Here is a 25,264-nt window from a genome sequence, read left to right on the forward strand (position 1 = left end):
ATATAATAGTTAATATACACAATTTTTAATAAAACATACTATGCATTTTTTACTTAAACTACCACATCAGCTTTAGGCTTTGGTTTAGCATTGTGCAATGAGGAGATGCAGAATGATCATTTGTACAAATGTCTCATTAGTGAATTGTTGCATTTTTACTTTTACAGATATTAAAAACACTCTTCACTGAAGAGTGGGCTTTCTACAATATGAATAATACAGTCTACATCAAATATTAAATTAAAATTAATATGCCAATGTATTTGCATATGTAAATATACATACAGTGCATATCCTGTTTGCATAACAACTGTACACAGTTTATTACCCTTTATTTATACATAAACATGGGCATACATAACAAATAAACCCATGAGCAGAGTTTGTGGGAGCATCTCAAAGCCTAACTTTTCATTAATTAAGGCACATTTTTGAAACTTCAGACAGGGTTGATGCACCAAACCTCCATAAAACCTCATGACATAAAACTGCAAGAGAATAAGATAGGACTTACACTGATACCACTGTAACTAATCACTGACAGCCTTCATGCAAGTTGTGACTGCGTGAATAACACGGTGTCTAATGTGAACCGAGAAAAGAGATCTTGGTAAGGTCCTTCTCATGATCTATTTAATACATATAGTTTAATTGTTTTTACTTTTCTGATATATGAATCATAGCAACGTTTGCATATTATGTTTAAAATGCCAGAAAGCTTGACTACTTCTCTCATTTAAGCCCAAACAAATTGCTGCAAATGCAAGGCCATGTTTTGTTTAATACTTCTACTGAGTAGAACAAAGATTTTCTAAAAATGACCCAGCCAGTACAATGCACAATAGGATAAACTGCTACCATATGGGCATTTACTCTGTCCTAGTAATCTTATAACTAGTTCTGGGTCAACATGAACATTTAGTCTCAGGAAGGTTATGCCCAGTAAGACATATGGATGATCAAAATACACTTAAATGCTTCAAGGTGTGTATTGCACATGTTTTAATGAAGATTATTTTCGCATGGTCATAAATATACTGAGTCAAATGGTTGTTTATTAAAAACAAAATCAAACAAAAAAATTAAATAAAAAAATTGAACCCCAACATGCAGGGGAGGAGTCACCAATAACACTGATCTGGCTGGACAAACAAAATGTTTTCCATAAATGTTTCACGGCTGAGAAGGGAAGGACATTTGCCTGATCTTATTTCACTCTCCCTGCATGAAACACGATCCTTTCAGTAACTCACAGGACATCCGTATTCCAGCAATGTCCATGTTATGAACAAGGAATGATACTCATTTCTAATAAAAATAAAATGTAAAAACAGTAACATAAAACAGTAAAAAAAAAAAAAAAAATGTCAGTGGCATGTCTTATTTAAAGATCGCTTTAGTTACTCACCCATTGGTCATTGTGTTCTTGCTGAAAAAAAAAAGTAACTTCAGTTAAATGACTCCTGATTTCTGATGAAGTTGAATCCCCAGCATTTAGATAAGTGTAGTCCTTTGCTCAGTATCAGTATCACGATCACAGGCCTGTGAGCCACTTTGGCAACAATGAATCGCGTCTTTCAGAGCAAGTACTTGTGTCCAGACACCGCTGGATGTGCAAACGTATGTGTGCACGCGTCTCAGTACTGGGTTTTCCACAACATGATCTGTTTGTCTTCTCCTCCTGTGATGACACTGCTGCATTGCTCATTCATCCAAATATATGTGACTCGACCTGTAAACGATGAAATGGTTTAGCTTGCATGACTGAGTGGAAGCATCTCAACAGTAGGGCCTATATAACACTGACTATATTTTTACATTCTTGATCACCCATTTTAAATGCAAAAAACTCCTTTTATTAAGCAAAGTTTGTGTGTGTGTGTGTGTGTGTGTATATATGTATATGTGTGTGTGTATACTTACCTGAGTGAGCGGGGATCTTGTGTATGACCTTGCTGGCAAGTAGTTCCCAAACTAGAAGGGCGCCAGACTGTCCTCCAGACAGCACGGTGTTGCCATCCCAACAGAAACATCTGAAAAAAAACCAAAACATTAATGCCATTAGTTTATTATGCACCTTGACCATTTCTGAGGATTTAAACCAAGTTCCTGGGCCTTATGTTTACGTATCGATATATGAGGCGTGTTTGTGTGTGTGAGGTATTACCTCTGCTCTTCCTCTGCAAGGACAGTTGAGAGAAGCATGCCAGTCTGCACATCTGTGACCTTCAAACACGAATCTTCAGCCACACTTAGAATGTTTCTACTGTCTGAATGAAACACAAAATATGCACACACGCACGCGCACACACACACGGTTCCCACTCCAAGTCAACTGTCAAATTCTCTGACTTTTCCCTGAATAAAAAATGGATTTCCATGACCTATAATGAATGGAAAACAGGCCACTTTTGTTAAATCAGTGTGAAAAAAACAAGTAACCATAACAACCACTCCAACACAATATGTGGAAACGCATGAAAGTAAAACATTTTGATATATAACTAAAATTGAAAGATGTTACAAACAAAATCGCCTGACTTTCCATGTCTAGAACAGAGCTTTTAAAATTCTATGAACCCTGCACTCAAAAGTCATACATTTTCAGGATTTCCAGAATCAGTTTGCAGACAGTGTCAAATGCCCAGGAATTTCTACATGGGGTGGCAGAAGCACACAAATGTGTGACTCCAACTAGTTATTTATTAGGGCAAAGCTGCATTTGCAGAATATAATGATTGTTACATGTAAAATTATTTTGTGTATAATGACATTACTGTATTGGCTTCTTATTTGAATTAATGTTACTAGTTATGTTAATGCTTTTATGTTAATGCATTTTGTACTCATAATTATCATGATATAATTTAATATAATTTAACAAGAGGATTAATACGTTGAAAAATTAATAGTGTGCTCACATAGCCTAGTCCTAACTAGCACTTTGATAGATGAGGAATGGATCTGTAGTCACTGTGCATGAACTATTTTGGGGAATATATCCACATACCAGGACTGAAGGACACCTGGTGGATCTTTCCGGAATGGCAGGTGAGTTGATGCAGGAGGGAGAAGCTGGCGAGGTCCCACACACTCAGGGTGCCTTCTTTAGTGCCCGAACCCAAGAGTGTACCAGCATGGCTCAGAGCTATGGTGTTAACCTGCACACACACACACACACACACACACAAACATCCCTCTTAATAACAGATTACATATAGGCCCTTACAACAATTTTCTATCTATGGGCCTTGGTTAAATTACGTATAGGTGCTTACAGTATTACCTGTAGACTTTTCCAGTATTACCTATGACTGAAATACTGAACACCCACTCACCCCTGCCTCATGTTCTAGCTCAGCAAGCAGCTCAAAGCGTGTCCTCTTATTACTGGAGATGTCAGTGGGTACACACTTCCAGACCTGTCAAAATACACATACAAGCAACACATTTTAGGATCCACCTCAGAATGTATTTCAATTTTACTTCCAAAGTGGGAATACTTCCATTATCTGAGGAGGTTTTATTTTTGTATGCCATATTAAGTTTAAGAGAGCTTAAGCTTTTAGGATTTTCAGATTGCAGTTTGAATCAGTTTTATTCCTTATGGGAATTTACAAGTGAACAGAGCCACCTCATCACTGATACTATCAATGACGCAAACACTCTCCTAAGTTCTGTGTAGTCAGACAAGGCATTGTGAAGGCGTCCTAATGCAGGTCTAACTGACACACGAGTTTCACCAGCACAGCGGAGACCTAGCGGCGTGAGCTCAGACCTCTGACCTTTACGGTGGAGTCCCAAGATGCCGTGTACAGCTGGTCGTCTCTCCAGCAAACCTGACTGACCGCATCATCATGGCCCATGAGCGTGTCCTGCCTCCTGCCATAAGCTATGGAGTAAAAGTAGCTGGGGAGAGGGCAGGGTTTGGGGACAGGGGGGAGGAGTTTGGAGGCAGAGGAATAAGATGAGCATAGGTAGGGGGGTGGAGTGAAAATGCCAACTAGTGCATGGGGATAATTATCGTGCTTCTGTGTGCTCACACGTTATTGTCCCATGAAGAGCAAACCACTGTTTTATCTTCAGGTAATATTAAACAGGACGACAAAGCCTAGAGTCACAGAGGGAAAGAGTTGTGTTAGAGGTGTGTGTGTGTGTGTGTGTGTGTGTGTGTGTGTGTGTGTGTGTGTGTGTGTGTGTGCGTGCACATGTGAGAGAGAGAGAGAGAGAATTACCATGTTGGAAAATGACACGCTTCTCTGTAATCCACCATTCTCTTTAGAAAGCATCTTCATGGTTGAGTCTGTGACAAGACCAAAAAAAAAAAAAAGAAAAAAGAAAATCAACTAAAACACTCACATTTACATAAACAACAAATCTAATAAACAGAGATGGCTGCTCAGTGTCTGGAATGGAATTCCTACCTTGAGATGTTGAGAAAATGGATGTGCCACTTAGGGTCACAGCAATACCAGTCACTGCCCTGAGTGTCCAGCACAAAACAGGAAAGAAGGAATTACACCCTGATTGTGACACCATCCTTCCACAAGGACACACACACACACACACACACACACACACACACACACACACACACACACACACACACACACACACACACACACACACACACACACACTTACTCTTTATGTATCTTGTGACTGGACTGCAGGGAGAGTTTGTTCATGTTGCTCCAGGCAAGTTTCTTACTTTCCTCAGTCAGATCCTCAAAAGACTCCATGCTGGGAGAGACTGAATTCAGGCAGGTGCATACACACACGAGCACAGTGTGCATAAGCCAAATAGAGTCTGTGTTCATGTTAATGCTTGTTAATGCAGCAGAGTTCAGTATTCAGAGTTCAGCTCTGACCTGGTGACAGCTCATTGGGTGTAGCACTGAGGCTGGTTCCTGTGGAAATGTTGTGGAAGCGGGGTGTGATGCGCTGAGGATGAGGAGTGGTGAAGAGCTGCCGAGGGGTTTGGCCAAACTCCAGGATTTGAGTTAGCATCGCTATCTTCTGATCCGGGTCTTCAATACTACATGTGCACAAACACAAAGTCACATGATGCATAAACACGCAGTACACACACACACGCACGCACGCACACGCGCGCGCGAATATAAATTGTTTTTATTGACTGGCAAACTTTAAACATAGAAATAGATTTAGATCTTTCCACAGAAAAATCCCCCTCATATTTTGTTATGAGGTGCAGATATGAAGTAGTACCCACTGTAATCAGTGACTGTTCAGCCTCACAACACATTCCTTGGGTATTACTAGACAGACATCCAACATGCAACGTCCCCCAAAGAATACAAGGTCATACGTTTGCAACTTCCATTATTTTGTTACTGTTGGACTGTTTCAAATTACACTCCACTAACATTTGTCTAGTGCTGTCAAGGATCTCAATTGCTTATTCCACAATGAACACTGATGCAAGTCCATCATCAACTTAAATGTTTCCTGTCAAAAACTGTCCAGCATCTGAGGCGGGCAGTGTTGCGTCCTCTTGGGCAATTCACTGCATACACTAGATGGCACTAGCAGATGACAGGCTGTTGCCAAACACATGGACTCTTATCCTATACTCCTTCACTTCTTTGTGAGTGTCATCATTCTTATATCAGTGTAACAATAGATAATCTCCATGGCCCTCACATTCAACAAAGCAATAAAACATCAGCAGTGAGGTAGTGAGATATGCCATGACATTCAGCACTTGAGTCCAATACCACGCTGATCTCTTTGGGCTTCTGTGGGTGATGAGTGCCAAACATGGGCAGAGAGCAGATCTTCCTTAGAGGAAGAGCAGTCTCTTTATTCTCCAACATCTTTTGCAGAAATTCCACAGAATGCCTTCTTATGGGGGTGCAGATTCATCTTCTCCATGGTTAGGCGAGTGCGAGTGGTCTTGTCGAGTTTGGAGACGAAGGTCTTCTTTTACTCAGATCCTGTTTGGACAAGGGCTGAGGAATGTGGCATGACAGCTTGATAAGTTTGTTTTGTGCATATCAACTAGAAATGGGTCACCTACGGTGAGGGCATACAGTGCATTATGAGGGCCACCTTGTAAATTCTTAAAATGTCTCATCGTGACAGAAGACGTTTCTGGGTCTGGAATCTTATCTGTAGAGGTGTACTACTTCTGGAGAAGTGACTTCTTCAGGGTCAACTGGAATCAAAACAACTTTCAAGCAATGTAAGGTGTGGGGGAAGTGTTTTCCATCCATAGTATCTTTAAAAAGTTGCTGGCTTGCCTACCGGACATCTGCACTGTGTCAGAACTGACATCTGCGCTGTGTCAGCTTTGACATGAAAGACATAAAAACGCTGTCAGTTTAGATACAACACTATCTTTGCTCGCTGAGCAATGTATACATCTTGTTTGTGTATTGTGGCAGAAGAAAGCAATCATGACCTGGGGTAGCCAGATGTATAACAAACCTCAGTGCACTTAGTGGTGGCCAACAATGATGCATCTCCATTCTGCTCCTCGCTCTGCTCCCTGCATTCACACTGATTGGTTTTAGGTCCATTGTCAAGTGGAAGAGGTGGACCTAGATGCAGAGCAGCTACAGGCCTATTGCTACCACATTCAGAGCATTAGACTGTTGCCTCGTACTCTTTTGCAAAATGCGTGGTGGACTCATGCCATCTATAACAGATGTGGTTTATCTTTGAGAAGCAACTTGAGAAACAACTTACGTCTCTTAATACCGGCGTGCCTGAAATTTCTGCACTTGTTCAAAAGGTGGTGTTTTCTAGGATTAGGATACCGAGTCTGCCATCTTGACCTCTTTTATACTGCTTTAATTCATCTATGCTCTTCCAAGGAATGTCAGTCTTGTCATGCCAGCTGATGCAGAAGACTACAAGTTTATCTAATTTATAATGCTGGCTACCCCGGCTAAATATGAGGAAAAGAAAGAAAAGAGGAAGTGAGCCTAAGACTTTCTTACATATAGAAAAGTGAGGTTTTCCACTATTGAATTAATTCCCCTTCCATCTAAATATGTAAGGCCTGGGAAGTAGCTCTCCTTTGCAGATTCTAGGTCCTGCAGATTGTCCCATAGTTCACGAAGCATGACACTTTGATTTCCAAACGTGTCTGTCCCGAGCGCCCCGTGTCTCCACAAGTCTCTGCCAAACCCTTCTAAGTGCTTCTGGATTGAGTACATAAACTGAGTGAATTCTGTTCTGTTCTGAATGCCTATTCTGAAGACTCATTCCCCAACCATGTAGCCATTACATCCAGTACCTCAGAGAGACAGACATTCAAAAAGGATGCCTTCCATGACCTATAATTCTCTGTATAGTCATCAAATTTCGAGAAACTAGAACTGACCATCTCTTTGCCTATGAGGTACTCTTCTGTTCCAGCATCAGGCCAAAACACTGGTGGGGGATTCTCAAGGTAGCATTGAAATATCTTCTCATGTTTCATGTGCAGAAAATATTGCTGCTCCCTCAGCCTTTCACGGTCTTTGAGTGCCACAGATATTCTACTTTGAAGAGGGCGAGATCTGAGGTGTATTTGTGGTCTGGTGAACATCAACCCCCACCCCGGCTGTGGCAGTTTTGCATCTCCTTGCTGCATTGTGTACCGGCTGGACAAAGGACAGTTCCTGTCAAACCGAACACTCGCTAGCTTCTTGTGCCTTCCCCACGGTCTTGGAGGTTTGTTAATGTTTTGCCCTTGCAATACGTTATTTGTGCATTATTAAACAGACAGCTGACAAGCATCATCCTCTAAAGACAACAAGGCTGTATTATTGCTGGACTGTTTAGTGGAACACCTTAGCATATCTTGTGCTACCAACACAACATCCTTCCTAGAAGCAGTAGGACATGTGAAAAGAAGGATATTCTTATGTAATAAAGTTTTCAAATGATAAAAAAAGAGCTTCTGGTAGCACTACCATTTATAGGGACTTCCAAAATGTTCTCTTTCTGGCACACTAGTCACTAGGTAGAATCACAGCATTACGTGAATATGCTTCAAAAGATACACAAGAAGCTACACTGAATTATTACTCCCAGCAGGGACTACGATGGTTACTTTACCTGTCACAGTCTATCCCTCCTTCATATGTCAGTGGATGGAAAACTGAAAATGAAGACAAACAGCTACATAAGTAAAAGATCAAAAACTGCTGTACCTGTACTGTTAGTGTGCGTGTGCTGTCAAATTGGCCAAAAATGACAATTATTCCTTCTAACAAAACACAGGTTCATTCAAATATTTATTTTATCCTGAGGGATATTTTACAATAAAGTGCCGTTAAAAACAGGAAAGTAGGCTACTTAAATTCTTGATGCTAGAACTCCCAAAAATGCTAGCATAAAAAATGCTAGCAGATATCAGGGCATACTCATTTGGGTGCATGTTTCTGAGATGGGCCCTGAGGTTGCGAGAGCTGAAATTGTAGGCTAACTATAACTTATAGATCTTTATCTCAAGGTTTTACAATTTGCCTTCTGACCAAAACTTGTTCAGAGTGCAAATCTCTCTGAGGCTGAGCTGTCAGCTCTCTGCCATCATTACTACATGGTTGTTTCAGTTTGACCTACATTTCATTTTCAAATCAGAAAGTGACTCCTGCCCATCATGGAGTGCATTCAGTGCAATGGTCAAGACCCATGCAAGAACTCGTAGAAGCCACAGCAGTCCTGTTTTTCCCCCACAATCAAAATGTTTGGGTTTTTTTTTTTTTGGGGGGGGGGGGGGGGGGGGTTATTTACAATCTAATATAACCAAATTCAGAATATTCTTAATATTCTCAAAGACAGCACTATTGTGTGTGTGTTTGTATGTGTGTGTGTACCATTGTGGGCTGCTATGGCTTCATTTCCTCTCTGTTTATAACCAAAGATCAGATCAATCCATTCGTGCAAGTGCTCCGACACATGCTGACTCTCCAACGCAGAGCACATCTTCTGCAGGAAGTCATCTGCATCTACACAGACACATACATACACACGCACACACATACACACGTATGCACACATGCACACGTATGCACACATCATTAAATAAGGCTGGTCCATTGATGGCACTGGCATGAGTTGTCCTGTCATGATAAGAAGGTCTACAGGTGTGTTTAATGGACTTAATGGGGTTGGTAACAAACAGCTCAAGACTAGGAACCCTGTGCACTAGTCGACCTACCCGACGCCCATGGGGGAAGCTCCACGTCCTCCACTTGACCACCGCCCTGCCGTCGGCCCAGGCTCAAATGCAGCAGGTTCTTCAGAAAACTGCTCTCTGTGCCATAGAACTCAGGAATCAGCTGGAAGAGACTCACAAGTCTAAAAATGCTGCTATAAAAGGCCATGGGGGGGGGGGGGGGGGCAGCGTTATGTTGCATGGTGCCATTGCTAACCATTAAAATTAGCCTCCTACCTCTTTAAAGTCAGTGCCTCCCTCCAAGCAGTTTTTCCATGTCTCTCCAACACTGTACAGATACAGACAGTTGGGATACATTTACATTAAAAAAAAAAAAAAAAAAAACACATCAGTTTAGGGAAAGCAGTGGAAGAGGTGTGTCTGAACAACCTGTTGAACATTCGGTCTGCGTGATCAAAGCGTCCGGTCTGTAAACAAAGCATGTGTTCCGGAGCTTCAGAGAAGGACCCAAAACACACACACACACACACACACACACACACACACACACACACACACACACACACACACACACACACACACACACACACACACACACACACACACACACACACACACACACACGTTTATTACTTCACACAGATTCATCTGCAGTAATATCTTTAATAATTTTCAGTGTTCGCACATGTTTCTCTTTCACAAGAGCATAAAGATAAGCAGGGTAGGACTCACCCACTCGGACAAGGTAGAAGAGGACATATCCTGGAGAGGAGTAATGACTACCATACATGAAACGAGGCTCAGGCATGTCCCTGTAGCGGTCCTGTAATATGTACGTGCGCATGCACGCACGCGCACACACACACACACACACAAAGACTGAGAGCACTAATAAAAAGCACTGTCTGCTGTCCTTAATCCAGTGAGGACACTTAATATGGGACGAAAATAACTCGCCATGAAACAACTCTTTTTGAAAACGGAGCTTAGAAATCTCTGCAAATAAACCTGAAAATCTGCTACACAAACAAAGGGGCTCAACACTAAAATATTGGATGTAAGCTACTGTAACCTATGAGCCTAGCTTTTGGTTTCTTTTTTTTGGGGGGGGGGGGGTCTGGAAAGCTCAAATTCAGTTTGGAAGCAGAAGTGGATTTAATGAGGATCCCACCTCATGTGGGCAGGGGACTTGGATGCCTGCATTGCTAGAGTTTGCCCTGGGGAGACAAAGATGTATCTCTAAATGACTGGGATTGCTGACATCCCTGTTATTAGGGTTCAGGGCTGGGCTTTGTGACCCCTGCTATTAGGGTTCAGGGCTGGGCTTTGTGACCCCTGCTATTAGGGTTCAGGGCTGGGCTTTGTGACCCCTGCTATTAGGGTGCAGGGTTGGACTTTTTCTGATGTGTCTCTGTGTTGCTTACCAGCAGTCTTTCCAGTCTCTCTGTGTTCAAAGCTCCCACAGGCTTGCTAAGGTCCCGAAATGAAGCAGGGTTCAACAAATCTATCAGAAATAAACACACACACACAAAATATACAGACATGCTGATGGTGCACTGTGGGAGACTTTAAGGTATACACTGAGCTCAGACTGTGATGCCCAAACTTATATACAGTGAAGTTCACAATAATAATTTGGTTGTCTTAATGTTAAACCTTACCCATCTGAGATCTTCTGCAGTCATTCACAGCCAAGTCAATTGTGTGTGTGTGTGTGTGTGTGTGTGTGTGTGGGGCTCACCCAGCTGCAAGCTATTGTAGTCACTGATGACCCAGGGGAACACGGGATACTGGGAGAGGTCATTAACGCTCCGATCGGCCAGGTTGTTGAGGTGCAGCAGGTACTGATAGTTGGAGATGTGACCCCTCTGCCACTGCAGCATGTAGCTCTCAGCTGTGTGTTCCGCTATATGGTTCTCTATCACACACACACACACACACACACACACTTTAACCCAGGTATTCTGTAAGAAAGTTGTCTGGATTGTGCTATTACTTCTCTGTTTTAAGCTGACTAATGTAACTTATACAATATTGTAACAAAAGAAGGAGATACTGATAGGTATTCAGGTACATTTTCAGATGGAGCAGAACAATCAAATTTTAAAAATCTTTCTTTTTACTCCTTTGATACTGTTTTCATGTCTCACTGGAACACGATATCAGTGCATGCAACTTATACAGGAAAGTGTAACTGTGGGTACCATACCCAGGAAAGTGGCGATGTAGTAGTAAAGTTCATCCCTGTCTTTAGTATTGTAGAACTTCAGGTAAGTATCTGAACACAGATCATTCTCTGTACAAAACACCTCCAGTCCCTGAAATGCACAAAACATTATTAATAAACACATATAATCATAAACGCACAAACAAATAAATGACCTACACAGACAACCATACAAATGTATTATAGCCAAACTTCAAATTTGAACACACGCTTACCAACGGCCGCAAGCCATGTCTTCTTTTGTAGATGCGCCGGACACTATGAAGCTCAATTCGAACTACTGAATCCTGTCGCACGCACGCACGCACACACACACACACACACACACAAAGATTAATCATTAATACGAACACTGAAGGGATCCAAATGAGGGCTGTTTGGCTGGTGACTCACTGGGTAGCCATTTAGGGGCTGGAAGTAGAGGTTGCAGTCAGTAATGCAGACATGGCCAGGGTTGGTCACCAGCGGAGACACCATCTCAGCCTCACACTCCATATGTGGCCGCTCACACACACTCTGAAAGCTGCACACACACAAATACACTTTGATCCAGCACATTAAACTCCACACAACCACAAAGAAGTTTCATCTACATGCAGCTTAGAAACCATGATAAGACTGACTGCCAATGACGTGTTTCAGTTCACACCCAGCCAGAAAGTGTGGCTGAGTAATCCTAACCTTTAATGCAGATATTCTACTTATCTTATTTCTCCATAGATAAGAATCAAGGTCCATGAAAGAGCTACGTCTGGCGCACTACCAAGCAAGGATGCCAGTCACACACCTTACAGTGTCCAAAATCCATTAGCGATACAAAAATATGGACAGTTATGCGGAGCACAACATAAGCGGTGTTGACTGCAGTAGCGATGCCCGTGTTAGATCCTGCACGTCCTCACAATGACATCACCTGTACATCCTGGCAATGACATTACGCTTCTCGAGAAGCAGCAAGAGAAATGTGATCATGTGCTCCTCACAACTCAGTGAGAAGATCAGCATGTTTCGAATCCAGCAGCCTGTCTATTGTAAAAGACATCTCTGCTCCAAAATAAACAAAGAAGACCATGAATTCATTTTAAAAACACCCCTTACCTGTTCTTATCAAAAGATGCTCTGGCCAACCTGGATTGCAAATTGGCAGCAATCTACAAAAAAGTCAGCAGTTACATTAGGATCAGCAACGCAGTACTCAGTAGTGTGTTAAAGAGGGGACAGAGGTGTGTGGGTGCATCTTAAAATGTTTTACGCACCATGGCTGTCTGATCCCCAAGCTTGTCCAGACGTGATGCCCTGTGTAACTACAGAAATGACACAAAGCCATCAGTCAAACCACCCCAACCACCGTCCACCACTCATGGGGGGGTGGGCTAAGGACAGCAGTGCACACCTGAAGCAGCGTCTGCACAATATCTTCTGTTTTCCTCGCCATCTCCAGTTGGAATCTGAAGGTTCTCTCTCCCTAGTAAGCAAGTTAAAACATCAGTAGTAAATAGATTATTTGATGTTTAAGGCAAGGCAAGAAAATGAATATTTTCAGAAAAATCAGAAATGGAGGACAACCTCATGTTGCTACCCACCCACCCACATCCTCCAAGACACAAAAAAAACAAACATACAAGCAGGCAACATGACAATGTGCTCACCCTTTCATATTTGTATGGAGCAACAATATTTTCCTCTTTAATAAGATAAACCTGTTAAAAGAATAAAAAACAAAGCAAAACATGGCTTTAAAACAAAATACATCAAATAAAGCCACAGAAAAAAGCCAGAGTCCCATGCATGCGCACATAGCTTCTGTGCACACACCCATGGAACAGGCCTCACCTGCTTGGTTTCCAAGATCACACACGCGGGATTGGTTCTGCAATAGAACAAAGAAGTGAAAACAGAAGTGGCTATAAGTTCAGCATAAAAAACAATAATTAAAAAAAAACAACCCCTAAATTTAGCCATAGCACAAAGGTTATGCGAATGCCAATGGATCCTGCATTGCCATCCTAACACAGGAGGCTCTAGAGGTGCCTGTAGGTTCCCTATGCAGATGGGTTTAGGAGCATTTGTCATCGTGAGCAGTGAACAGGCAGCAGGTGGCTCACTCTTTAAAAGGGTTGCCCTCCTTCCCCTCCAGCCCTTCTATCCGCTTGCAGTCCTTCAGGGGAATCTAGCAGAAAAGCAGCAGGTCAGAAAATGATGCCCAGACCTGTGATGCTTAAGAGCCAGGCTCTGGGTGGCTATCACAACCATCCTTACCTTTAGAATTGGTTTGTTCACCTCATCTGGTTCAAAAATGACCGACTTGGAGCAGATCTTTAACGAGCCCCTCATACATCTTGTCAGCAAACCAGCAAAGAAACAGGAACAAATTACTTACCAAGTTTATGTGCTTAAAGTAGGCAAACATGTCTAGTGATTACATCATTAAACAAGTCTCTATTACAGCTCTTTTGCCAAAACACAGACCAATATTTAACACAGGTTATACTGAGCTCCTGCAGATATGTAAAAGATATTATTTTAAACAAAGCTCACTGTGGTGGGAAAACAATACCATGAGAGATTAGAGGTATGTCACGACTTTTGTGTTATGACAATAGTACTTTTGAAGCAAGCCCATTTTACTGGTGTTTTAGGACTGGAATAGTGGAGGCATTTAAGATCTCCCTTGAAGGACACAAGCATAGTATTATCTTTGGGATTTTTCAGATAATATTTTGATAAGGAAAGTTCATTAGCTCTGGCCCTGCAGTTAGTTTTCTTGATCAGTCAGGGACGCTGTTATACCGACAACCCAAAGAAGGCCAAGTGTGTAACGTGACTCGATCGACACTGTTGGTCAAATAATAATGCCTGAGAGACAAACACGGCTCCGACAGATGACATTACTTCCTGTTTAAACTGTTGAACTGACTGATATTCTACAAAAAATTACTACAGTTTAAGCATTCTGACAACACTGTTCTGAACTCTGAAAACCTTGTTCTACATTCATCCCAACCCCTAAATAAAGTATTTCCAATGGTATTATTATTCAGGCCCAGACCTGTGTATGGGAAGCTAGCCCAATGCATTTGTGTCCCACTTCCAAGCTGTTTGTAACATAATCATTATGCATGCCTTATCATTTATTCATGGAACTTTCAGTTACTGTTCTTACCTGTTTGGAACATTGCTACCATTGCTTGTCATGTGATAAGCAGTATGCTGCTCAAAATAATATTCTTCGAGATCTAGTAACAACAGCGAAAACCTGAAAGTGAGAGAGGGAGAGTGTGTTAGGAATCCACAATGAGGTCAAACATAAGAAAAGTTTTTGAAAGGTTCAGAAGAAGAAATAAAAAAACAGAGATTATAATGAAGAGATAAACCATCAGCAGTTAATATGCCGTTCATTTAAAGCGCCGGTCTAAGTTCCGGCAACAACTGTGATCTCAAAACGTCGACCACGTAGGCGTGCAGAAAACGTCTTCCTTTTTTCTTTTCCTTGCTGTCACATGCAAAATACGTGACACGGCTGACCAAACGTATACGTCGTTCTTTGCATAAAAAATACTTTCGGCCTGCTAAACGCATGATCCAGCGATCTCGCTTGAAGTCAAATCGCCGTGGCCGGATGGATTTTAGGGAGCGCACCATATCTCACCTCTAGCACCAACAGGGTTATAGGGCACAGCAGTGGTCTAACACAAGATAGACGTACTGGAATAACCCACCTCTCTTTGGTACGCGTCTTTTTCCCAATAAACGCCATGGCTGTTTCGCACCCTGCTCAGGACAAAAGAGCGTCCGAAGGGTAGCCCTGAACACGGAAATCCTTTGAAAACTGCGAGGACTGACCAGTGTTCATGCCTCAGTACTGTCCCACTGCTGTAGTTCGTTCGTTCGTTCTCCGTCTCTGGTGCGCATGTCAACACAGAGAGGCTGCAGCACGCATGCCCACACTCTCTAGCCACGCTTTTTAAAATGTATTTGTTTTGTTTTTTAATTTACTAACTGACGAACGTGGTTGTGTTATTTGTGTATTTACGTTTGTAACCTTTAGCCTATAATGTGGATCTTAATTTTGCAGTGATAGGATTTGAGGAAATAGGTGTGCATGTATGAAATCACTGGTATAATTAAAGCCCCAGCGATTAATGAGACCATAAAGCTTTTTGCTCACACTATTTCTGTGTATTGCAGTTACTTGAATCTACAATTTGAATCTACAAAACTGTTACATATAGCCTATAACTAAGAATTGGGATTTATTTATTTAGTTAAGGAATACCACGTGGCCATATGACGACACGGATGTGAAACAAAATTGTTAGTTGCGAAATGAAGTTGTGTTGTTGCAGACACGACTAAGAGAATGAACGGTTATTACGTCGTGTGTTTCTTGATATTTCTCCGTGCAGTTTCCACTGTTTTCATCCCACCAGGAGTCGAAATAAATAACAATCCAGTGATAGGTAAAACAAGCTGTTTGAAATGTTTATGTGAACGAGCATCGACTTTTAAATGTTCATGACAGGATGCTTTGTCACCGCTAAATCCTTATGGAATAATTATCACAAAATTACAGAATAATTCTCCTGTCTAGGTGTTCTTGCGCAGGAGGTGTATGGTGGCACAAACGCGTACATTGCGGCGTCCTATGTCAAGTATCTGGAGTCAGCGGGTGCCCGCGTTGTTCCCGTGATGTAAGTAGCCTGACTGGGTTGCTGATATCCGGTAAGACGTGTTTGAAGTGCTACCAATGCTCCAGCAGTACACCATTATGTATACATTAAACATTAAAATGTATACATCTCTAACACTTTTTTAAAACCTTTACCTTGAAATGAATGTATCGCAGACAGCTTCATTGAACAAAATTCTAGACAATTTGCACGTAACTGGCAATGCCATTTCACACCATTGTGAGCTGTGTGCTTAGTTACAGAATTAAGAATTTAAAGTGAAAATAACTGGCCGTTACCAATTAAATGGTTTTAAAACAATAACCGTGTGCGGTGCTGAAACTTAACACTATGAAATATAAAATAACATCACCAAATTCTCTTTTTGACCTCAGGATCAACAGGTCTGTTGAACACTATACCCAGCTATTCAGATCCATAAATGGGTGAGAGATTGAGCCACTATTCACTTTAATCATTTTACAATGTACTCTACTTTTTACATATGCTCTTATCCAGAGCAATTTACGATTTCCAGCATATTACAGAAGTAGGCAAATGTAGAGTCTTACCCAGGACTCTTATTGGTGTAACATAGAGCTCTTGCTCAGATGGGGTTTGAAGCCTTGTCCCCCCTATATTAGAGGAACTGTTGTTACCCACTAGACTATAGCAGCTTTTCCCTAGGTGAATGCAAAGCACTTGAATAAGTCCGTCTGAGTATGGTGTAACTGATAATGTATGTTCTGTATGTTCTTGTATTTATATAGATATCTGGTCCTTACAGGGCATTATCTTGATGCCATTTCTTGACTCTGAACATATTTTTATTGCATATGTTTTATAATGACACAGCAAAGCACTTTACAGTAACTCTCAACCTTACTGTAAAATGTTAATATATGAATCCTTATTTGTTTTTTCTGCAGAATCCTTTTTCCAGGTGGTGGTGTCAGCATTGTTTCATCTGGTTATGCCAAAGCAGCTGAAATATTCTACCAACATGCTATAGAGGTTAGAAATACTTTTAACCTAATGATAGGACATGGCAGGTTAGTTTTTATGATGGATGAGATTATCTTCTTTTGGAGTGAAACAACTTTGAACAATGGAAGTCAACTGTTGGTCGACTTTTCAACTGTTGGTCGGATTTTAGAGAACTTCAGGATCCATAATCTCAGTCAAAAAGACTGTGGGTGCATGTTTATGGTCAAGAACTCTGAAAGCTAAATAAGCATACAACTTGATGAAAGATAACTGATGGTTTTGTGTGTGTGTATATTACAGGCCAACTCAAATGGAGATTATTTTCCCGTGTGGGGAACATGCCTCGGCTTTCAGATGCTGTCAAAGTTAACTAGTGGAAAATTATTACTGTCGCACACTAATACCAGTGGTGTTGCTCTACCACTGAACTTTACCAAAGGTGAAGTACATGAGCGTCTGTGTCTGTGTCTGTGTGTGTGTGTGTGTGTGTGTGTGTGTGCGCATGTGCACTCCTCGACACAGAATTTCACTAATTTGAACCAAATGTTCCCTCTTCCGACATCATATTTGATTCACCCATTAATTATGGAGCTAATTCCACTAAATTACACCAGACTGTGCAGTAATAAGATTACTTTTTATCAGTACTGGATTCATTCTGCTGCAAGCAGACAATTAGATAGAGAACTCGACCAGTCACAACTATCAATCTGCTAGGAATACAAAAGTTACAGTTGGAAAATCAGTTTATAATCCCGGTTCAGTAGTCCCCATTTTAAGAGTCGTGGTAACAGGTTGGTTTGTTTTACTTTTCTGTGACTCAGAACTGAAGCAGAGTAGAATGTTTGAGGATTTTCCAGACGATCTGATGACATCACTGACAACAGAACCACTCACAGAGAACTCTCATAAATGGAGTCTTACTACTAAGGTACTCGCACTAGATGTGTTAATTTCGCTGTATTGTCAGTGCAATGCTAATGCAATTACTAATCATGTGTTTCTGTTACTGCCCACTTTGACTACACAAGTATCAACACCGTCTTATAGCTAACCTATACTTCTACTATAGTCAGTGTCCTTTTTTCCTCCGGGCCAGAGATTCAATGGAAATGAGAAGCTGAGGAAGTTCTACCGAATTCTGAGTACTAACACAGACGGACAGACTGAGTTTGTCTCGACAATGGAGGGTGAGAATATGTAATGTGCAGATCGCTACGTGTGAGGCACGTATGAAAAAATGATCATTCAGAGTAATCTGTCTTGTCCTTTGTGTCATCTTGGTGTACGCAGCATATGATTGGCCAATCTATGGAACCCAGTGGCACCCAGAGAAAAATGCCTTTGAGTGGACCCGCTCATACATCCCCCACTCTGCCCCTGCTGTTAAGACCACCTTCTATATGGCCCACTTTTTTGTCAATGAAGGTATGGAAACATAATTTAAAATCCTGTAATATAATAAACTATTCTCTGATTTTATCACAGCTAGAGCAATCTGTTTTCTACAGGTTATTTTTGATTTGTTGATTTCTTTTATCTTTTGTTATTTTTTGTTTAGATTAATGTTTTTTGTACATGCAACAAAGAACCAATTTTAATAATGTCAGACAGTAGAAATTAAACTTTTGTTCCCACTCTGGCCTTTTCCTTCCTGCAGCTAGAAAAAGTCTTCACAGATTTTCAAGCAAAGAAGAGGAACAGAAAGCTTTAATTTATAACTATGTTCCTAAATACTCTGGAATGAAGTCTCCTTTTGAGCAAATATATATTTTTAATTAATTTTCCTCCATCCCTTGAAAACCCTTGGCATGTTGGCATATACCTTGCAAAGGTATTCAACTTCCTTAAATCGTTAGATTTGTCTGTATTATAAATGACACACATAGCACAAAATATGTCATATTTAATTTTAAAAGACTGGTACTCAAAGTTATATTGAGTGTCAAAAATGTGAATTTCAAATTCAAAAGCTTAAATCTTGTATTCAGAGAAGTATTAGGCATTCTGCTGTGTCACGACAAATTGTGTGTGTGTCTTGTTTTCTGTAATTATCCTTGAGATAACTCATAGATAGTACTCAGAGTCCCCCTATTGCAATTTAAATTGACTGGACATAGTTTGGAAATGCATGTTTGTAATTCTCAGAAAACCATCACTTTCTCATTTAGAAAATTAATCAAATTTTACTTTTGTTCTGCCTCAGATGTTTTTGTTTAAAAAGAATATTAACATGTCAGCAAAATTAAAATCACACAATTGTCATCTTATTTGTTCTTAGTAATTTTAAAATATATCCATAAATTATTCACTGTTTTCCATAACTGGTGTTATAGCTGCTGTGTGCCAGAATGTCATTAGTTAAAGACATTAAACATTTAAAATTGCACAGACAATACAAAAAATGTAGATATTTCATTGTCAAAACAGGTTTATAAATGGATATATTTTAACTACATAATTGTAAAGTTCAGTTGAGAAGCATGTTTCTGTTTATACCATTCTGTTATTTACCACAAAGTGACCAATAATTGAGGCTAAAATTAAAAGTATATAATCTGCAGATCCATAAAAGTATTACTGTTGAATAAAAACAGTATTTCATACTTAAAATATTTAGACCAATTTTGACATTTTGGATGCTGGATCCAGCAAAATGTATTGTGTAGTACCAGTGACACAGTAGAACAGCAATGACATTACAGTATTACTTCAAACATAATTTTTTTAAAATCATTTGCATTTCTATTACCAGATGGAATTATGAAGTCTAAACACATTAAAAGCTATAAGTTGAATATTAAACGGTTAATCTGGCTCTTGTACATTTCACATATCTTTTTCTGCATCTCCTTTTGCAAAGTTTTAATTGTTCTTTGATGTGTTTGTGCAGTTCTTCTATGTACTCTATGTCCTTGGGTTTGTTTTCTGGAAATATAAAGGAATGTCTGATTTACTTTACAAATACTGGATGTGTGCTTCTCTCTGAACTGGTTTCCCATACAAAATCCTCTCCTAATTTTGACAAAGACAAAAATTAAGGTAATTGGGCTACATATGCCTAATATCAGCACAAATTTTTATTAAAAAGGTCAGACTGATGGTTCAGGCAGCAGATGTATTCACCAAAATGGTGCCTGGTATTAAACTGATACAGCACTACTCCCTTGAGACTGACCTTGAGACACCTTCATCTTCATCTCCATTATCTGGAGATGATGGTGGGGTGAACACTTTTTCTTTTTTTTTTTGCCCACCATACCTGCCCCTGTTTCTGCATTTCAGTGTACCTATTTTTTTCAGTGGTGTTTACTGTTGTAGAAAATTAATGAACAAGGTTCAGATTAAGTTATATTGAGTGGTTAAGTATTGGATGCAAACGTATTTATTTCCAATGATATTATCCATTAGTAATTTTTTTCCCGATGAGTAATAGTAATGGTGTTTTTTGTTTTCCAGTTATACTTTTAGTTTTTATAGAGGATCATTTTCTTGACAATGTTTAGAGCTGTAAGTAGTACAGTGGTGGTGTCTTTTGCGGTATTGATTGCTGATGTGTCTCCTAAAAGACATAGTTCTGGGGATTGTGATCTTTAAGCAAGGTTTTGATCATTTCTTTCCAAAAGTGTTTTATGGGTGTGCAGTGCCACATGGCATGGATAAATTATTTATAGTGTTCTGTGTACAATGTGGGCAGAGTTCAGAGTTGGTGAATCCCATTTTAAACAGCTTTTGTCCAGTGTAGTGTATTCTGTGGATAGTTTTATATTGCATAAATTGTAGATTAGTGCTTGTGATCATACAAAAATTATTTTTTCATATTTGTTTCCAGAGTTTGGCATTGAGAGTCAAAAGTCTTCTTCCCATTGTTTGGTTGGCAAGGTTATTTTTGAATTTGGTTTGGGTATTATTTTGTATATTTTAATAAGAATTTGTTGGGAGAAGATATGATGACAAAATCAAAGATCACAGAGGGTAGATCTAATGTATGTAATGTATCTAATGGATTGTGGAGCACAGCAAAGATTTTAGTTAGTGGAATTCAAGCAGTTGATTATTGCCTGTGCCAATAATTCTGGGAAGGTTGTGAGAGTGATATCAGAGTGTTAGCGTGGAATATGTGTTTGAAATGTGAAGCAAAGTGCAGTATTTTCTAATTTATGAGAAGATCAGGACAGTTTGTGATTTTGTGGAATTTCCACCGAGTTGATGCTATGTTTTTTTTTTTTTGTGAGTGGCTAATAAATGGTAATTCTGCTATCTTGAAATCTTTGCATAGTGATTGTTCAACACTGAGCCATATGCAGTCTGTCTGGTTTTGATTTATCTATTTTAGTATATATAGTAATTCATTTGCAAGATAATAATTGTAAAATTTGGAGCTTCTAAGCCTCCATATGTCTTTGAATTCTGTAATGTGGTAGAGATTGTAGCATCTAAGGACTTAAACCAGGTTGTGGAAGTGTTATGACCCTGTTACCGACAGCTGTCAGGTACTCGCTAGTTTAGTACCAACAAAGGGTGCAACATCAAATCACAGAGACACACACTCACTGTTTCACTCATGTATTTTGTTTATCTGTGTAATGCAATGCTCAAAAAACAATCATAAACCAAGCCAAACAGGAGTATTTATTCAGGGTGGGTTTATGCCAACACAACAAACAAATAGTAACTAATACCAGCCTGACCACTAACTTCCCTAAAAGAAAATACAGCAGTCCTACCCCAGCTCTCTGTTGCAGTGAAACAATATAGAAAAAGAAACACAGCACCCACCCCTACAACTCCAAACAAAAATGAAAGAAATGAACAATCTTTACCATATACAAAACAGTAGTGAAATAGAATCTCATTACTCTCATTCCAGGGTCATCATATCCACATTAAGCACTCAGGGCTCCAGTATAAGAACTTTTTAAGTATGACGTCTTGAGTCCTCTTACAGGAATACAAGAAAATAACTCGAAAATTCCTAGTACACTCTCATAAGTCCTAGTCTAAAGAACCTACAAAACTATGCTAAGCGCAAATCTACTCATAAGGGCCTAACTAAAGAACTTAAATGAAGACTCAAAAGGCCCTGTTTCAAGTAGCTATTTCAGAGGGTCTCAATGACAAATAGAAAGAGAAGTGTTCTGTGTGGGCGTTGGCCATTTCTAGCCACTTATGGGGAGTGATGTGTGATGAACCCTATGCCCACAGGACCTCTATCGAGTGTACGCATGCCTAGAGGTTAAGACAGAGGGATGGGCAGGATTCGTAGCTTCTTGGCGAGACCCTGGTCCATCAAGTTGCCAGCTGCTCCAGAGTCTGTAATTTTACAGACTCTGAAATTTTGGAGTAATATTTGATAGTTTGAATTACTTTTTATAGAGGAAAATGGGTTTTGTATGAAACATTTATTGTCTGTGTATAAACTAATTTTATGGGCGTTTAATGTATGAATGTATGATATTTACACTAACATGTTGCTGCAGCTAATGAGTCTATGAATATGGTAAGTAAATGATTATAATGTTGTGTTATAATCCTATTAGTGGTTCCAGTGGCCATAGGTGAAGTGTATAAGACCTTAATCTACTCTATAAATGATCATCTGAAAATCATTTTAGTGTAGTGAATAAAAATGTCTAATTTACTTTGTCAAAAGCTTTGCATCAAGAGTTGTTATTGCTGTTTGTTTTTATTTATTTTTTGTTCAGTAGCATATTGGATTAGGTTAAATAGTTGGCATATGTTAGTAGGGGAGTGTCTGCCTTTGATGAAACCTGTTTGGTCTGGATGAATAAGATGTTTCTATATTATTTGCTAATGCCTTACTTATACTTTTAGTGTCAGTGAATGATAGAGTGATAGAGGTCGATAACTGGCAGGTATAGTAGGATCTTTGTTTGGTTGGAGGTGGAGAGACCTTTTGTCCGTATTCGCATCATTCGGTAGTTTGTTTAGTTTGAATTCTGTTTGAAGAGCGGTGCTAGTGTTGGCCAAAAGTGTTTGTAAAACTTAACAGGGAAGCTGTCTGATCCCAGTGCTTTATTGTTGGGCATTTGATTTAGGGATTTGTGGAATTCTTCTAATGATATTGGTTCTTCTAGTATCTGTTCTTGTTAATTTTGGAAGTTTGATATTTTTGAGAGAAGAGATGATGTCTTCTTAATTAAGGTCGTGGTCTGATCTCTTTTCAAATTAATTTCTGAAAGTGTTAATTTCTCCTGTGGTATTCAACATTGTTCCCATTAGGTCCTTAATTACTGGAATTATTTTTCTTTGTTTCTTTTAATGAGGATTGCTAACAGTTTGCTTTATTTATTACTATGTTCAAAGTTTTTATGTCTTTTTTAAGAGCTCATTTATTCCCTTCCTTTTCCCAGTTTTAACATCATCTGTATATTTCTGCAGCTTTTTCTGAAGATTTTGTGAAATAATACTTTACTTGACACAAAGTCCTTCCCCAGATGTTTATCTAACATTAATGACAAATAAAATGCCCTACATCAAAAACAAGAAACGAAACAGAAGTTTATAAATCTTTGAAAAGAATGAGTGGACTCGTGCTCTTTGAAATAGCCCCTCCTTCTGAATGTTGACCCAGAAAGGACTTCATAGGGACTTTTAATCATTTAAAAATAAGGTATTTTTTATATAGGAACACCAATGACATGAAAGTCAGGAACAGAAAATATGAAAATTACAGTCATGCAAACAACTTGAACCAAGAGCAGATCTGTCAGAAAGAATGTGTGATATTCCCTCCCAAACAGTTCAAATTTTGTAGAAATTTACCATAAAAGACTCAAAGTTTCCTATAAAGATCTGCTGACAAATAATGAATTTGACTAAGAATATCTTTTAACAGCATAACAATTTGCAATATACTTATTGTCTGTAAGTGTCTTTTAATGAAACAAGATTTTAATGGAAGTAGTGACTTAAGGGGGTTAAATATTTTTTGCAAGGCAATGTAGTCTCCTCTGACATGTGAGACCATTATTCTGGGATCAGTAAAATTGTTACTCCCCCCTCTTCTTGGAAGTAGCCTGCAGCATCAGCAAAATATTCAAACTAACCTTATGCTTACATTCATCTTGAAGGAATGCAATGCAGTTTTGCTGCTTTAAGACAATCCTTAAAGCCAGATTTATTCGAAATCTCGCAACTGATTTCGCAGTTAATCTGCAGTGGACCCATGTGAATTCACGAAACCCAGGGTGAATGAAAATCAGGATGTACCCTGTAAAACTTCAGAAAAAATCCAGACCCATAAATTACAAATGTTTTATTTAACAAAAATAGTGTTTGAGTTTCCACTGCATGATAAGTATTATACAAGGTTTGGCAAATGTATGTATAAGGAACATATTTTTTTTTTTTTTTTTTAAACAGGCAAGTTTACAGACCAGTGAGACTACAATTATTTTGATTCAAACAGACCAACACATCCATGCGCACGCACACAGACATACAGACACACAGACGCACAAATACCACATAGTGCAATGTTGTCACATAATTTGCATGTCATTATGAAATGACCCTTTAAGTGGCATATTTTCAAAATAATGAACAAAAAATGTACAGCAATACACAATGATTGCAGCTGTGGGGGTTCCAATAATGCTTCACCTCAGTCTCCATCAGAAATTTCCTTCTCCTAACTCTTGTAGATATTCAAAATTAGTGGAATCCTAGTCACCATTTTCCATCTGCTTTTACATATCCCAGGAATGTCTGATGAAAACTAGATAAACCCGTATCTATGCAGAAATGGTGTTATCTAGACTCTAACCCAAAGCCCATGACAATGGTGGGACAAGGTCTATTCTTCATGTTCTTCATAAATCACACCTAAATTACCTATGGCTGTTAAAAAATAAAGAGCAGTGTACATTCATGTGGCCCTTTGTTCAGTACCAGAGATCAGCCAGAGATAAGAAGTCCGATTGGCTAAGACCTCAAAATAAGTCACTATGATTGGCTGAAAGTTCTTAAAAAAATTTCTGGGATTCACTGTTAGCTTCATATGGGTGACAGTGCATGTCTCTGTGATTGGCTGAGTTCTGGATGCCAGACGTCCACAATAAAGATGAGCCTGTAGCTGTCTGCTTCCTGCCACACCTCATGCTCGAACGAGTCATCAAATATCAACACCTTCCCCTCTTCCCAGTTCCTGTAAGACACACACACACACAACCCACTAAACACCAGTTGTTATATAACCACAACTAATTTAGTAGTTGCTAAA

The 25,264-nt window shown here is 39.6% G+C and overlaps 3 protein-coding genes across 17 annotated transcripts in view; 1 reads left to right on the plus strand and 2 right to left on the minus strand.

Moving 5' to 3' along the window:
• Positions 1-3: 3 nt before the first annotated feature.
• nsmaf (neutral sphingomyelinase (N-SMase) activation associated factor) lies at positions 4-15,332 on the minus strand. Of its 4 annotated transcripts, XR_014115939.1 has the most exons (32): positions 15,082-15,308; positions 14,526-14,618; positions 13,622-13,700; positions 13,468-13,532; positions 13,196-13,232; positions 13,012-13,062; positions 12,756-12,827; positions 12,619-12,666; positions 12,461-12,513; positions 11,756-11,885; positions 11,578-11,649; positions 11,345-11,453; positions 10,877-11,053; positions 10,560-10,639; positions 9,868-9,958; positions 9,565-9,628; positions 9,412-9,463; positions 9,178-9,298; positions 8,834-8,965; positions 8,073-8,115; positions 4,871-5,037; positions 4,644-4,752; positions 4,425-4,483; positions 4,236-4,303; positions 4,044-4,111; positions 3,786-3,909; positions 3,339-3,422; positions 3,011-3,161; positions 2,168-2,270; positions 1,924-2,033; positions 1,409-1,732; positions 4-1,308 (listed from the first exon to the last, which is right to left on the minus strand). XR_014115939.1 is itself a non-coding variant. In XM_035519892.2 (31 exons), the coding sequence occupies exons 1-31, from the start codon at positions 15,117-15,119 to the stop codon at positions 1,638-1,640; spliced, it is 2,745 nt and encodes a 914-aa protein (XP_035375785.2). In that variant the 5' UTR covers positions 15,120-15,308; the 3' UTR covers positions 4-1,637. The 4 variants fall into 4 exon arrangements, 2 of the variants coding, with proteins under 2 accessions (XP_035375785.2, XP_081551045.1); XM_035519892.2 differs by having other exon boundaries at positions 4-1,732; XR_004775279.2 differs by lacking the exons at positions 4-1,308; positions 1,409-1,732; positions 1,924-2,033; positions 2,168-2,270 and having other exon boundaries at positions 3,022-3,161; positions 3,779-3,909; positions 15,082-15,332.
• A 339-nt stretch (positions 15,333-15,671) lies between these two features.
• On the plus strand, positions 15,672-21,279 carry ggh (gamma-glutamyl hydrolase (conjugase, folylpolygammaglutamyl hydrolase)). Its single transcript, XM_027013162.3, has 9 exons — positions 15,672-15,822; positions 15,954-16,053; positions 16,428-16,478; positions 16,962-17,046; positions 17,320-17,458; positions 17,844-17,950; positions 18,119-18,209; positions 18,313-18,447; positions 18,680-21,279. Exons 1-9 carry the CDS (start codon positions 15,723-15,725, stop codon positions 18,799-18,801), a joined length of 930 nt encoding a protein of 309 aa, XP_026868963.3. The 5' UTR covers positions 15,672-15,722; the 3' UTR covers positions 18,802-21,279.
• A 3,004-nt stretch (positions 21,280-24,283) lies between these two features.
• Positions 24,284-25,264, minus strand: part of unm_hu7910 (un-named hu7910) — a 23,095-nt gene continuing 22,114 nt past the window's right edge. For all 12 annotated transcript variants that reach the window (XM_081694567.1, XM_081694565.1, XM_081694566.1 and 9 more), the window contains one exon: positions 24,284-25,189. In XM_081694567.1, coding sequence (XP_081550693.1) covers positions 25,039-25,189 — 151 coding nt within the window. In that variant the 3' untranslated portion in view covers positions 24,284-25,038. The remainder of the gene's footprint in view (positions 25,190-25,264) is intronic.

The sequence above is a fragment of the Electrophorus electricus genome, chromosome 13 (assembly GCF_041902795.1).
Source record: "Electrophorus electricus isolate QZ-2024a chromosome 13, ASM4190279v1, whole genome shotgun sequence".
Lineage (NCBI taxonomy): Eukaryota > Metazoa > Chordata > Actinopteri > Gymnotiformes > Gymnotidae > Electrophorus > Electrophorus electricus.

What these genes read in the sequence shown, in the direction of transcription:
- nsmaf (XM_035519892.2), bottom strand. Translation starts at nt 15,119, where the DNA reads ATGGCGTTTATTGGGAAAAAGACGCGTACCAAAGAGAG. An exon ending in GGTAGCAATGTTCCAAACAG is followed by an intron (nt 13,701 to 14,525) that starts GTAAGAACAGTA and finishes TTTGCTGACAAG; the next exon opens with ATGTATGAGGGGCTCGTTAA. An exon ending in CCAGGTGTCCTTCAGTCCTG is followed by an intron (nt 2,271 to 3,010) that starts GTATGTGGATAT and finishes TGTTTCATTCAG; the next exon opens with ACAGTAGAAACATTCTAAGT.
- ggh (XM_027013162.3), top strand. Translation starts at nt 15,723, where the DNA reads ATGAACGGTTATTACGTCGTGTGTTTCTTGATATTTCTCCGTGCAGTT. An exon ending in AAATAACAATCCAGTGATAG is followed by an intron (nt 15,823 to 15,953) that starts GTAAAACAAGCT and finishes TCTCCTGTCTAG; the next exon opens with GTGTTCTTGCGCAGGAGGTG. An exon ending in CTATTCAGATCCATAAATGG is followed by an intron (nt 16,479 to 16,961) that starts GTGAGAGATTGA and finishes TTTTTTCTGCAG; the next exon opens with AATCCTTTTTCCAGGTGGTG.